The sequence below is a fragment of the Poeciliopsis prolifica genome, unplaced genomic scaffold, assembly GCF_027474105.1.
Source record: "Poeciliopsis prolifica strain line A6 unplaced genomic scaffold, Auburn_PproV2 SCAFFOLD025, whole genome shotgun sequence".
NCBI lineage: Eukaryota > Metazoa > Chordata > Actinopteri > Cyprinodontiformes > Poeciliidae > Poeciliopsis > Poeciliopsis prolifica.
In genome coordinates, this window is record NW_026562400.1 from 3,673,640 (window position 1) to 3,688,144 (window position 14,505).

At 40.2% G+C, this 14,505-nt stretch overlaps 1 protein-coding gene across 1 annotated transcript; it reads right to left on the reverse strand.

Annotated features, from left to right (window-relative positions):
• Positions 1-2,318: 2,318 nt before the first annotated feature.
• nr1d2a (nuclear receptor subfamily 1, group D, member 2a) lies at positions 2,319-9,170 on the reverse strand. The gene is made up of 8 exons (XM_055047323.1): positions 8,918-9,170; positions 7,074-7,271; positions 6,216-6,304; positions 5,976-6,120; positions 4,627-5,276; positions 4,358-4,543; positions 3,996-4,206; positions 2,319-3,461 (listed from the first exon to the last, which is right to left on the reverse strand). Exons 1-8 carry the CDS (start codon positions 8,946-8,948, stop codon positions 3,262-3,264), a joined length of 1,710 nt encoding a protein of 569 aa, XP_054903298.1. The 5' UTR covers positions 8,949-9,170; the 3' UTR covers positions 2,319-3,261.
• Between the last annotated feature and the right edge of the window lie 5,335 nt (positions 9,171-14,505).

Below are 14,505 nucleotides of genomic sequence, written 5' to 3' on the forward strand. Positions count from 1 at the left end.
GATAGACAATGCTAAGACATGCCTACTGCTCTTACGGTCTTACCAGCTGGTCGTCTCCATAGGCAACGACGACACAACAACTAAGATTACTTTGCAATGAAAAAATGCTTGTGATGTTGTGAAATAAATTTAGATTTTTTACATTGCTAATTAGTAATTAAATTTCATAAACAGGTGCATATTTAACTTCTCTCACCAGATTTCTCATCTCTAGCTGTTTTTAGGCTCTTACCAAAGAGGAGCGCCGATCCAACTGTTCGTTTGTTCATTCTAGAAGTTTCTGCAAAAGCAAACAATCATGAAATATTTAGAAAATATAAATATACAACCGTATGGAATGGAAAGAAATGTTTGATTTACTCATTATAGAGTAAATAAAAAAAATCTGTCAAATTTACATTTATTAGAGTTTTTAATTTATTTTTAGAACTTTTTAATTAGATGTACACAATTCAAATCATAGCATTATGACTAAAATTCGCTTTTTTTGGAGTTGATTTAAATTTTTGGATATAAATAAATTACATTTACAAGGTAATTGATCTCTGCAAAATATGCTTACAATAATAAACTCTCTATTATTGGTAAATTAGTTGAATTCATTGTTATAAATGCTTAAACCTATCAAAAATAATCAGAACTTGAACTTATGAGCTGCTAAAGTGTGAAAGCAAAACTCACGAGGTTAACAGCTGGTGATCGAAGGTTGAAGTCGAAGCTTTTGAACATGGAAGATGAAGAGAAATGTACAGACCTTCACAAAATTTACATATGCAAATGTTGATATTCAGACGCAATAGTTGTAGGTTTTTTAAATTACACAATATTCAAGTGATTTCATTTAAGAAGTTGGTTGAAAGACACCAATATGTCTTTGACTAGGAATTTTCTAAACTCCAAAAGCTGAAAATGTTCAACTTTTGAAATGCAGATATTAATCTAAAAATTTCTGAGTTATTTGATTGAAGTGAGCTTTTTTCTATCTACAATGGCCCTAACACTGGCATGCAGGTTTGGGAGTTTTATTTCATTTAGAAACTTTGGTAATTTTAGTGCCAAGCTCAATTTTTAATGAGTAAACAAGCTGTGTGACATAGAGACCTGCATAACAACAACCTTCATTAAATATTTGAAATACAAGCTTTAACTTGTGTGAATGGGATGATTGTTTGTTTTCTAATATCAGCAAAGTTTTAATTGGCATCAAATCAGCAACATTAACCCGAAACACAAAAAGCAGCACAAGCAAACAAGGAAGGTGAGAATCACGGTTTGAATCTTTACGTCTGAATGTCCAGGATGAAAAATGATCAACGTTTGCTGGTTGTCCTGCTCCATTATTTTAAAACTTCATATTAAACCACGTTTATTTACTTTCAAGTTGTTGGCGTCTGAAAACATAATTTCTTATTCAAACAAGCTGAATTTGCATTTTTAGGAAGTGAGTTTGCTGCTCCATTTGCCTGGGTTTGAATCCAGCTGACGTCTCAGTGTTTCGCACGTTGGATCCCTGCTGCCTATTTCCATACCTACGTAGAAAAGAGTTATTGGGATTTTAATGTTTATACTAAGACAATTCCTTTTATTTCTTTTGGTTTGATGCAGAGGATAAAAAAATAAAACTGAACAATTTGAAGTCTAAAACCATTGTTGCTGAACTTATAAATATTTTTGCTCATGTTTGTTGCCTGTGGAATCAGAAGTTTGCATAAAAAAGAAAACAGCTTGGATTCAAACCAGTAACTTCCTGGCTTAATTCATCCTAATCTTTATTATTATCGTTTTGTCTCCCAGTAATTCCCTCCAGTAACAAACTGATGTTCCAACATTCATTTTCTGAATCTGGTGGTTTTAGTTTTCTTGTTTTTAAATTGTCGTTTTTGTAACAAAACAGGATCAAATCTGATATCTCAATTGCAAATTTCTTAATACACTTGCAATAAAACAAAACGGTAACACTTTGAAGGGGCGTCATAAACATGAAGGCGTCTTCATGAATGTCTGACTGTTGTCATTAAATGTCTTTCAATAATGACAATTTTAATCCAAAGTAGCTTTAAAGGTTCGATTAAAAGTCCATAAAAAGTGTCATTATTTACTGAATGACTCTTCATGACAATGTTGTGAGATATTTGCACTAGAAACTAGACAAAAATGCTGGTAAGATTTTGTTTTTGTAGAGCATTTCTTGAAGACAACTCAGTTTTTTTGTCCTCCATAGGATCACTCGGACTTTGGGGGGTCTCCATAGGATCAGCGCCCCTGCTGGTGAACAACGGTCACTGCAGCAAAACAAACAAAAAGACACTGAAAAAAACTATTTTTCACATATTTTTATTCATACTATATTATATATTTTTAGTCTATGTTCATAAGATATTTATATATATATATATATTTCACATATATGTTTTTGTATAACTATTTACAGATGGCAGTGTTGCCAGTAGCTGATATTTCAACATAGTGAATGAGGAAAAACTGGTCAAAGTTCAGTGCTATGCTGGAAAACAGTTTGATTTAAAAAAAACAAAAAACAAAAAAAAAAACAACAAAGAATCAGAAAGTGGGAAAATGGCAAAACATTTACATGATGCAGCACACTTCATCTTCTGCTCCAGAACCTGTGCAAATGTAGTGTTTTTGCTTTTCCTGCAGAAATGACCAGGCTGTGCCCACGTTTACACGTAAACAATATTAAATAAGACAAAACAGGAAAGATGCAACACTATGTACACGGAAACAATGAGCTGATACTGATCGACATGACGGGAAAGATCCAGATTAATATTTAGGATAAAGTACAGCCATGCATTTAGCAGAGAGCACACATTCGGCGATGCATTTGCTGCAGCGTTTCACCACACAGAACAAACTATTGGACCCGACAAGATGAACGATAATGTCTGCCACATTCACCCGATCAGAAATACACTTTGGAATTAATGGCTTTCGGAGGAAACAGATGTAAAAAAAAATGTCTAAATTGCATTATTTCATCTTATGTTTTTTTTATAGTACTTCCTTTTAAAAATAAAAAATACATCCAACTAAAAACCTCCAACACACACGTGCATTTGTGTGTCTGTGTGCAACGTGCAAATCTCTTCCACAAATACAGTAAACTTTATGTTCCCTCTTCAGACCCCCAAAGTAAAAAAGCGACTTCATCCACTCCAGAAAAACACGCAGCCGAGTCGGTCAGGGGTCAGAGGTCAGGTCCAGGTGGAGGTCAACAAATCGTTCGCCCTTAGGAAGCCTTCATGGATGCACTTTGAATGACAGCAGTTCCTCAGAGTGCATGTTGTTGAGCGAACGCAGCTCGGGAAGCTTCAGCAGGAGCTTGGTGAAGGTGGTGGCGGACTCGTCGCCGTGGTTCTGCATCACCAGGTTCCTCAGCGCCCAGATCAGTTTGTCCTGCAGGGCCTCCACAGAGTTCAAGTCCTGGATCCCCGATCGATCTGAACCACAAGAGGCGACGTTAAAACTACCGAACCCAGAAGGAAACGTTTTGACACAACTTATCGATTAATAGGTTCGTCTGAAGTTAATTTATTTGAAGACTAGACTAGATTGACTAGATTTTTCAATCTAGATTTTTCACATCCTGATTTGACTAGATTTTTCACATCCTGATTTAAAAATATAATTTTAAAGTTATTTTGTCAGCTGTAATTAGGTCTGTCACAATAACAAAATTATTTCTATAAATGATCATGTTGTTTTGAGACCATTTTCAAATAATGTGATGGTAATGGCATAACAATGGATCAATAAACATAAATTGTATTCCACACCAGAGCCGTTTCCCTATTTAATTCCTGTATCAACCAGTTAAAGATGACCAGCGGCGCCCTCTGCTGGATGGCAGCCAAACTACAATACTAAAAGCGGCCTTTATAATCCATCGAGTGGAGCTAATTTCCATCTATAAACATTATTTGACCACAAATTGCATTGCTAGTAGAAAGCGGTGATGAGTGTTGGGATCTTACCGGCTGAGACGAGCACCACGGCGGTGAAGAGGCTCATTTCGTCCTCATTTAGCCGCAGAGCTGCTAGCTTCTCGCTGAACTCGCACATGGAGTTGAGCAGCTCGCCGGCGCCCAGCGACCTCAGCGTGTCGAGGCTGTAACGTTTGCCGCTCAGAAAGGTGACCGTGCGTTCGGCCATGTTGAACAGGGAAGCGAAGCGGACCATCAGCACCTGAATATCAGGGTTAGGGTTAAATGATCAGATCTTCCTTTTTCCTCAGCTTTCTAAGCTTAGCCACAAAATCTATTTCAGTTAAGAGCATGAATCTCAAAATATTTTGTCTCAATACTCTATGAAACATGGAGCCCGGTTGGCTTCTCACCTCAAACGTTCCAGCCTTCAGCAGGCTCACTTGGTCGTGCTCAGAGAGGTCACGGAAACCCGGGATCCTCTTGGCGAACTCCACGACCTCCCGCACAGCGGGAGTGAAGCTCAGGGAGAACTCCTCCCAGATCTCCTGACTCGGCTTGTTGGGGTCTACGTACGGAGAGGTGTTCATCGGGCAAACCTTTCGAGAGCAAAGAACAGACAGCGTGAAGCAAATGTTTCCAAGTTTACGAGTTTGTGTGTAATTATTGGGGGATTACTCACCAGGTATGCTCGACTTTTCATGCAGCTGTTTGGTCCGTTGTAGCTAAAGGCATTCTGGGTGCAACGTTCTTCCTGCTTGTCTTCCTTGGATGGATTGCATTCGAGCTGCTGCTGGTACAGCGCCGTCTCGTCCCGGTAGGCCGAGTTGGAGTACGGACAGCGCTGGTATCCTCCCGCAGCCGGATTGTCGTTCCAGCAGCTCGAGGTGTCCCGCTGCTCCTCCATGCGGCCGCCGCAATCCGTACCGGACGGCTGCGAGGCGCGGCCCTGCGACGACGACCTCTGCTGGGGAAACGTGAAGGCGTCTTGGTGCTGCCCGTTCATCGTGACGGCACCCTCATCCTCGCTGCTGTCTGACCCGCAGGAGGATGCGGAGCTGGAGTTGGTGTCCATGGAAACTACAGACTCCGAGTCCTGGGGGTACCGTGGGGAAGACGGGTTGGAACACGACGGAGAGTCGGAAGAGGAGGCGGAGGAAGAAGACGACGATGAAGAGGAGCTGGCGTCGCTGCTGATCGCCTCGATGGGCAGCGGCGGGCTTTGGTCGTCGTGCAGCATGCCGTTCTTGCTCATCATGTTGTTCATGGCGTTCTGCATCTCCAGCAGCATCCTCTGCTTCTCTCTTTTAGGGATGCGCCCAAATCTAACAGCTGGGAGTAAAAACATACAAAAACGGATCAGTTTGAGGACACAAACTGGTCCTACTGATAAACTGGTGTCTGATTTCTGGTTCTTTCTTCGCTCCAACTCTGAGCTGAGTCAGAGAGACTAGCAGCCACCCAGAGCCTCAATAACTGGTTCTGGTTCGTTTGTCGAGAGTCCGGTTCGTTGGTGAAAGCGTGAATATGGAGCCAAACTCTGATGGGGACCAAAATAGCAAACTCTTTTCTCTGGTGTGGTTTGAATGCGTATGTGAACGCCAAGTGGACCAGAGACCGCTCCAAAAGCAGGAAGTGGCAATAATGCAAGGTATTCTGGGTAAATGCAACCAAAACAAAGGTCCAGCACTACCAGGAGAAATGGTTCATGGTCTTTTCACAAAGACAGAGAAGTCCTACAACAGCTAGAATCATTTTATTTACATTTGCGAGGGAGGAAATTACCGTCGTTTTTCCTGAGTTTTTTGTGTCAATTACCTCAGTGGTTCTTGGTGCAGCGCCCCCACAGGCGAGGAGGAGAACAGGTTTTTAATTTGGCTCATTTAACACAACGCAGCATGAAAGCGAACCGAACCGGCTGAAAATGTAACTAATGTTTCCAATTTGTTCCCCAACAGAACCAAGCTTCCTACTGGAGCCATTTTGGTGGAAAGAACAGAGCTAAACAAAGAAAACCTTCCAGATGCTCACCATCTTTGGACATGCCGACAGCCAAGCACTTCTTGAAGCGGCACTGCTGACAGCGGTTTCTGTTGATCCGCATGATGGTGCAGTTCTCCATCTTCAGACACTTCTTATACTGGATGTTCTGCTGAATGCTTCTCCTGAAGAAGCCCTGAACGACCAGACCAGCATCAACAGTGTGAGTGTGTAGCTCTTTAATTAAAGAGATAATTAAAGGATATAAGTAAGAGTTCATTGGTTGCCTACCTTGCAGCCTTCGCAGGCGTGGACGCCGTAGTGGAAACCCGACGCCACGTCGCCGCAGACCTTGCACAGCAGCACCATGCCGTTGATTTCTGCAAACACAAAATGAAGGATTCATAAACTTTTCCCACGGTAAAGTTCAAGCATTTTTAAGATCAGTTTTCAAACTTTTCCAGCTCCACACATTGGAGATAAAAATGATACAAATGAACAAAAGACTAAAGTTTCAGTTCACTGAAATATTTACTGTTATTAATCATGTCTGATGATGGTTTTCTCTATTCTACAGCAAAGTCAACTAACATATTAACACATTTCATGTTTTGAAACATTTATCACGCACACTATATACATCTGATAAAACGCTGATCTGACAAAAATTCCCTAATTTAAATAACACTGTTTAACATATAAAACTCAATAACTTATTGAGTCATTAGGAATAATAAATATTATACTGAAAGAATCCAAACAAAATGTGTTAAGATAAATTACCTTCATGCTAAAATACTTAGACACGCTATACAAAAAAATGTTTTAATAAAGTTCTCGCCATGTTTTCTGGCATTTAACAAATAGAAATAATTTTGGTAATTCAGCCTGACCTAAAACAAGGAAAGTTTAGTCGCATTTAGCTTTAGACAGAGACAAAAGATAAATGAAAATATCTCGTTTCATCTATAAATAACTCAAAACTTAAATTCTACTTTATTACAAAGCCATGTGGATTGAATGTGAAGCCCTTTTAAGGACTTTATAGGAAAATCGAGCTCCTTCCAAACCTTGAATTCTTCAGGCACTAGTTGGAAATAAGCGGTGTGTGCAGCATGTTCCCTTCAAGCAAAGTGTTTTGAATCTTACTCGTTATGCTGCTTTTGGCAGACGCAGAGGAGCGGCCGGTCTTCTCCGCACCAGAACCGCGTTTTGCCGGCGGAGCGATGTCCACCACCATGCCGACAGCCCGGCTCGGCAACGAGGGCCGGGAAGCAGGCGGGGACGTCGACGTACGGGACTCTGGCGAAGAGCCCAAACTGGACGAAATGTAAGCAATAACTCCTCCTGTAGAATAAAAAAAACAATGATCAGAGCATGCACTTTGACCAAAAACAACCTAACAGGTTTATATTTAACCACAAAGTTTTCTACTTGGGGTAATAACTCACTCAGTTCTTCGTATAAACAAACTATTCATAGAAAGTAGCTCCGCCTGTTACACACACGCAGTCAACGTGGCGTGTATTTGGACATGTGTGTTGCTGATTGCTGGTTGGTTTGACCTGCTTTATCACCTCCCGCACTGGTTGGATAACACGGTTACATAACACGGCCGGGTCTCTGTGCTAAGGGAGCGTGCTCCGCCAGACGGGGTCACTGAAGCACCAGGGCAACACTCGTGGAAACCAAACGTTGCACTGGGAAACACACGCTCCCCTGTTACATAACGCTTGGGTGGTTTCAGCAGCACTACTCTTCTGGACAACTGCTCTTCGAAAAAGTTTGTTTCACTTTGGAAAAACCTATGTTTCACCTGATTCTGTGTAATAAAACTAGTTTTTGGAACAATGAACAGAATGAGCCACTGGATGAGTGACTGGGTCAAAAATAGGTCATAGGGTATTTAAAATCTAAAACTAACTCTCTCATTAACACCAACTTTAAAATCCAATTTGGCTGACGTGTGCATAAAACATTGCTGGTTTGTGTGACGATGTGGATTCAGCTGATGGAGAATAACTGGTTTTCTGGTATGCAATAGGAAACTTGTGAAGTCAAATGAGAAACTGGAATAAATGGAGCAAGATATGTTTGATGAAGCAAAGCCAGTAGTTTGATCAAAATGACAGCAGCTATAACTATTCTCTCACTAATTAAGCTTAATAAAGTGTTTTCCTCCAACTCTACTGTGATTATTAAACTCGTTCATTTTAAATGAATGAACAGTTCTGAACTGAATCGGTGTGTTTTCACTGACAAGAAGATGAATCATAAAGTTTTTACAGGAAAACTACCATGAAAGATGGTTTCCTCCTCTTAGAAAGACAAGTTTCTTTTCGAGGCTGATTATCTAATCTCAATCATGAATTTTCTGTCACGGCCCACCCACACGTGGGCCTGTCATGAATTTCAGCAGAAGCACAATGCAGGGGGGGAAAAGGACGTAGAAAAAATCTGGGTCAGCCGCGTGTTTACTGCTCCACTGTCTCACGTGTACAGCGCTGCAGAGGAGCGCGAACGCATTACGCAAGGGTGTACGTCACGTAGCGCGTTCCAGCCAATGGCAGCAGGAGTTCGCCGCGGAGTGGAACGCCCCTCGGCCAATCAGAGCCCGGCTTTCAGAGAGCATGTACACACGGGCACATGGCTCGGCTCCACCGGCCATGTGAGCGGGACGCTGCTGTTGTGTCAAATGTGAAAACAGCAGCGCGGCGCTGACGCTGCTAACCCCGATTTAAACACCGAAAACGCGTTCATATCGCCACTCTTACACAATTAAACTTTGATTTATATCTCTTGAGTCTTAATAGTGAACACACTGATTCAGGCGAAACACTTTTAAAAGACCCCAGGAAGTTATTTCTAAAGAAAAGTGGGGCAAACTATTAAATACTGAATTAACATGATGTTATAACGTCACAGCAGGTCTGATCAGTGCACGCAGAACCATCATGTTAACATAATAATGCCATAAAATCTGAACTTCTTACCAGGTTTGGCTGTTCCCACGTCCTCTGGCATCACTGCTGGAGGAAATAAACTAAATCCAAACTGTCAGAGGAAAAACACCGAACCGGACCGGACCGGGCTTCTTGTGGGCCGATGATTCCGGAACCGAGCGAGGCTTGCAGGCTGTCTGGTCCCGACTGGGTAGCCGGGCTGCGTGCTGCTGCAGGAAGTTCCCTGTGTTTGTGTGGAGGCTGCGGGTTAGTGGAGAACTAAATGTTCTCTATAGTGGGGCCCCGCCTTCCCCGGCCGGCCGCTGGAGCCGCTTTAACCCAGTGACACACTTTCAGGACACCTGAGGGGCGGAACCGAGACGTAACACGAGGATGGAAACGTTGTGCTCACGTTGCAGAGCACAACGTGAAGCCCTGACAGCGTGAGGCTGTTGGCTGATGGATATATTTAACTTAGTGATGAGTCGAGTTGTTCTGCCAGGGGTCAGACATTCATACTGTCTACAAACTCTTGTTTTCAACAGGTTTCATGTAGTAACCTCACAAAAGTCACTTTATTCTTGTTTTTTAAGTCTACTGACTTGAAATCCCAAGCTGATTGTACTCAGTGGGTATGGGAGGCATAGGGGCGCCCGGCTAGAGGGGGCGTCAAACAAGGTCGCTATTAAAGGTTATTTCTAGTCAGCATTTTCTGTATTTTGCAGCAAAGTGTTGCAGCCATACAAAGAAAAAAAAAAACATGAATAAACTCACAAATGAATAATATTACAAAAATAAACTTGTACAAGAATCAAGTGATTTTTATGAAACTAAACTTTTGCAAGAATAAAGTTGAACTAAGAAAAAAATAAAGTCATAATATTACGAGAATAAATGTATAAAATTGTGAGAATAAAGTCATAATGTTATGTGAATAAAGTTGTGCAAGAATAAAGCTGAAATAATACGGCAATAAAGTCATAATATTACAAAAATAAAGTTGTATTGCAAGAACAATATGAAACTAACAAGAGAATAAAGTCCTAGTATTACTACAATAAAGTCATATTACAAGAATAAAGTTGATATAATGTGTGAATAAAATCAATGTTTTGAGAAAAAAGTCAAAATATTCCAAAAATAAACTCATACAAAAATAAAGTCTTAATATTACAAGAATAAAGTTGTAATATTATGACTTTATTCTCATCTAAATTCAGAAACTCATGCAAACCAAATTACTTCTGTGGGTGGAGTAGCCGAGAGCTGTGCTCAAAGAAAAGGAGCATGATTACAACTTTTTTCTACTTAAGAAGTTGTAAAAAGTAGCTTTCCAAGAAAGAAAGAATGAAAAATTATTTGATAAAAATTCTATTCGTGTCGAGTAAATAACCGTGAAATTTGCTTTAATATTTTAAAACAATGTCATCAAAGTATGAAGTTTTGTGCAAAATTTGGTGTATTAAAGACTAAAACAAAAAAATAAACACCAAATAACACATTCAGGCAGAAAAAAGCTCCCACTGCCAATAACATAACAATTAGGAAATAACTACATATGACCCGACTCCTTTTTAAATTCAGAAAACTTAAAATGATTTTGAGTAAATGTGAATAAATCATAGAACTGAGAGTTTCCATGGTTTTGTTTGACTTCTAACAAAAAAAGTGAAACTGGTTTTTGTCATTTCTGCTCTGGAAGTCCCCAAACTCCCACAACAATCAGACACAACCTGCATGAAATGAGGTCAAACGACTCCATCTGACCACAGCGGCAGCGTTTATTCAGAGCCAAAAGTGAGAATGACCAAAATATGAAGAACTTGTGAACCATAGTCGATGTTATCATCATTTTAAAATGTTAAATAAAAGGTTAATCTTTATATAGGACCATAAATACCACATTTTGTGAAACGTTCCACATAGAAAGTGTTAAATGAATCATGAAAAGTGGAACATGTCACCTCTGACCTCACAGCTGCTCAGTTTACGTAGATAGAAACTTTTCTGGTTAGTCAACAGTAAAACAACTAAAAACTCAACACAGTTGATTTCACACTACATGTGATAAAGTGCGGTAGTAGGTGGGAGGACGATGCCGTGGAACCAGGGATGCAAAATGAAATGATGATTCAATGATGATATAAACTACAATCCAGAAACCCAGGCAGCACAGCTGAGCGGAAACTGAGGCTCATCACTGGCAGCGCCCGGAAAGCGAGTGGACAGCAGGACAGAAACTCAACAAGACGAGAGACACAGGACACAGGAGACACATTAAATACACAGGAGGTGAATGAAGGGAATGAGACACAGCTGGGAACCGGGGAGGACAAGACAACACGGAGACCCGAAAGAACATTTCTGAAGAAAACAAAGGAAATTTATGAGATTGTATTCGTCGATAATTTGCTAAAAAAAAAAAACTCAAATTTTCAAATTAATGACAAAAACTTTCAAGAGAAACATGAACATTTCTGAGTTTGAAAAGTCAAACATTTGCTAGAAAAACGCATCAGAAACTTTTAGATTAATCTCAGAAATTTTCCAGGAAAAACATGAACATTTCTGAGTTTGAAAAGTCGACTTTTTTCTAGAAAATGTGTGAGATTAATCCCAAAATTTCTGAGTTCTTTTCTAGCAAAGTTTTGACTTTGGAGCTCAGAAATTTCCATGTTTATTCTAGAAAATGTGAGATTTTTGCCGAACTAGTTTTTCATTCTACAATGGCCCCAATACAGTCTAGTAGAATGTTCTATTTGTCTTAAGTAATAAAACAAAAACATATAATATATTACTATCAAAATACAACATTTTATCTGTCATGTCTGCATTAAATATACCATTATTTGTTTTACACTTTAATGTATAAACTTAAAACCAAGCCAGCAGCTGCAGGAGTTTCTCTGCCAGCAGCAGAAAGTTGTGAACGTGACTCTGGAAGCGCGTCAGCTGCCTCACCTTTTATTTACTTTAGAGAAATCTGAAGTTCTGATCGGACAACAAAGCGTCTCTTCAAACCCGCCTGGTTTTACTCTGCACAACAGACTAACACGTGTTGATAGACTGACTAACATCACATGTAGTAACATCTGATCAGCAGGACAACCACATCTGAAGCTCTCCATCAATCATTAACAAACACTCCCATTGACCTGCAGTTTCTCTTTCTGTGTGGAATTTGATGCAAGTCTGTGGTTATAAAACAAGTTAACTATTAATTTTATCCACTCTCATGTTTCCAAACAACATTTCCATGAATGGCTCCTCTCCAGAAAGAAAATAAATCTTGCTAGAAACCGGTTTGAATCTGTTTCTGCTAAGAACAAGCAGCACCAACGTAAAGTGGTTTAATTCCCAGGTTCGGCTGCTGGCGGGAGTTCAGAGCTCAGAGCGAGTGATTCAGTCTTGGCAGGGCGTAGCCGCTCACATCACGTACTCCATCTGAGAGCTCAACATATTTCCAGAGTGACCCCATGAATTACTGAGCTGTCAGAGGAGGCTAATAAAACTCCTGCAGGAAATGATGCATGCTGCTGAGTTGTGTTTTCAACATGGCTGCTTCTTCTGCACTTTTGTGTTTTCTGGCGTTTCTGTGTCTTTTTTCCAGACATCAGCAGGATGCATTCCTGTTTTACACTGCAAAAAACCAAAATCTTACAAAATCATTTTGGTCCAGCTTGCACTGGATATATCTTAGTTCATTTAAAATAAAACAAAACTACCTTACAAATAACTTTTCTGCAAGATGGAAGTGAATAATTGCTTAAAGTTAATATAAAGGCACAGGATTTTTAACTTAAATTTTTTTTCTATATTACTTTTTCATCACTATTAAGGAATTATTAATTACAAACAAGCTCCTGATAAAAAGCCACTTCTATGTTAGTTTGTCTTATTTCAAGTGTCTCAAAGTATTTGAACTAAAAAGTAGATTAGTAAAGTTTTGTGTTTTTGCATTATACTTACAGAGATACATTCATTTTACGTAAACAGTCTTACTTTGTGATCAGTCTTACTGATTATTGTCTTTTTAAAAATCAGATTTTGTGATTTATCAGACAAACAGTTCTTCTTTAAACTTTGCTCAGTTTATAAGTCACACTGTCACTTGAATCGTAGGATATGGAATAATTAAATCTGTAACTTAAAGTAAAATAAGTTATCTGCTCAGTTTTTCCATTCGTCTACCAGATTTCCTCAAATGAAGTAAATGGAAAGTGGTTGTAGCGGTTCTGCAGTGGTTGTAGCGGTTCTGCAGTGGTTGTAGCGGTTCTGCAGTGGTTGTAGCGGTTCTGCAGTGGTTGTAGCGGTTCTGCAGTGGTTGTAGCGGTTCTGCAGTGGTTGTAGCGGTTCTGCAGTGGTTGTAGCGGTTCTGTAGTGGTTATAGCGGTTCTGCAGTGGTTGTAGCGGTTCTGCAGTGGTTGTAGCGGTTCTGCAGTGGTTGTAGCGGTTCTGCAGTGGTTGTAGCGGTTCTGCAGTGGTTGTAGTGGTTCTGCAGTGGTTGTAGCGGTTCTGCAGTGGTTGTAGCGGTTCTGCAGTGGTTGTAGCGGTTCTGTAGTGGTTATAGCGGTTCTGCAGTGGTTGTAGCGGTTCTGCAGTGGTTGTAGCGGTTCTGCAGTGGTTGTAGCGGTTCTGCAGTGGTTGTAGCGGTTCTGCAGTGGTTGTAGCGGTTCTGCAGTGGTTGTAGCGGTTCTGCAGTGGTTGTAGCGGTTCTGCAGTGGTTGTAGCGGTTCTGCAGTGGTTGTAGCGGTTCTGCAGTGGTTGTAGCGGTTCTGCAGAGCGGGTTTCCTCTGGACGCCCCGGCAGTGACCTGCAGTTTGACCTCTCTGATCCTACACATCTCATATCCGTTTGCTGACTTTGCAGCGAGGTTATATTTGGTAACGATCCCCTTTAACTGTGGCTGTTATCCCTGACAGATGACTCACCCTCCGATAAACAAAGCTATAAACACTCCTAAACTCGCTGCCGGGCCAAACAGCCCTGACTAGCACAATGAGTCATGAGGTCAAACCTAAAAATAGGAAGAAACGTTACATTACTGCCATTTATGAACTTATTCTGGACTGAATCCCAGCTGGACGGACCAAATATTGTGAAGGCGATTGGTTCAGAGGTCAAACTTTAAATTGATCATTGTAAAAACACAACATCCAACCAAGCGTTTTTGGTTCAGTTTCTAGGTCAAATATCTTAGTGCAGGTGTGATAAGACAAAACTAACTTACAGGTAACTTGTCAGCAATTTATATGAGCTTGTTTTATGTAAATAATTATTTAAAACTGACCAAACAGTGGCCTTGCAGAGTTCAATGCTGTTTGGAAAAGTTTGTGAATCCCTGAGTTAGACCTTCATAGCTTCACCTCTAGTTTAGGACAAACTTATATTAAAACTACTTTAGTGTAACTATCTGCTAATTTATGTTAAAATGTTAAACATGTAAATTTAAATCTCTGTGTCAGTAATGTGATCTGGAGCAAAACTGCCACAATGTAAACATATTTTGTGGACTAGAATGATAACACTTGTATAACAAGCCTTCGCATAAATTCTAAAATAACCAATTTCATGTAAAGCAACATTTATTCCTGAGGCCTGTGAATTAAAATCTCAGGTTAAATAAATAAAACCCTGGA

What these genes read in the sequence shown, in the direction of transcription:
- nr1d2a (XM_055047323.1), bottom strand. Translation starts at nt 8,948, where the DNA reads ATGCCAGAGGACGTGGGAACAGCCAAACCTG. An exon ending in TGCCAAAAGCAGCATAACGA is followed by an intron (nt 6,305 to 7,073) that starts GTAAGATTCAAA and finishes TTGTGTTTGCAG; the next exon opens with AAATCAACGGCATGGTGCTG. An exon ending in TGAAAAGTCGAGCATACCTG is followed by an intron (nt 4,544 to 4,626) that starts GTGAGTAATCCC and finishes TGCTCTCGAAAG; the next exon opens with GTTTGCCCGATGAACACCTC.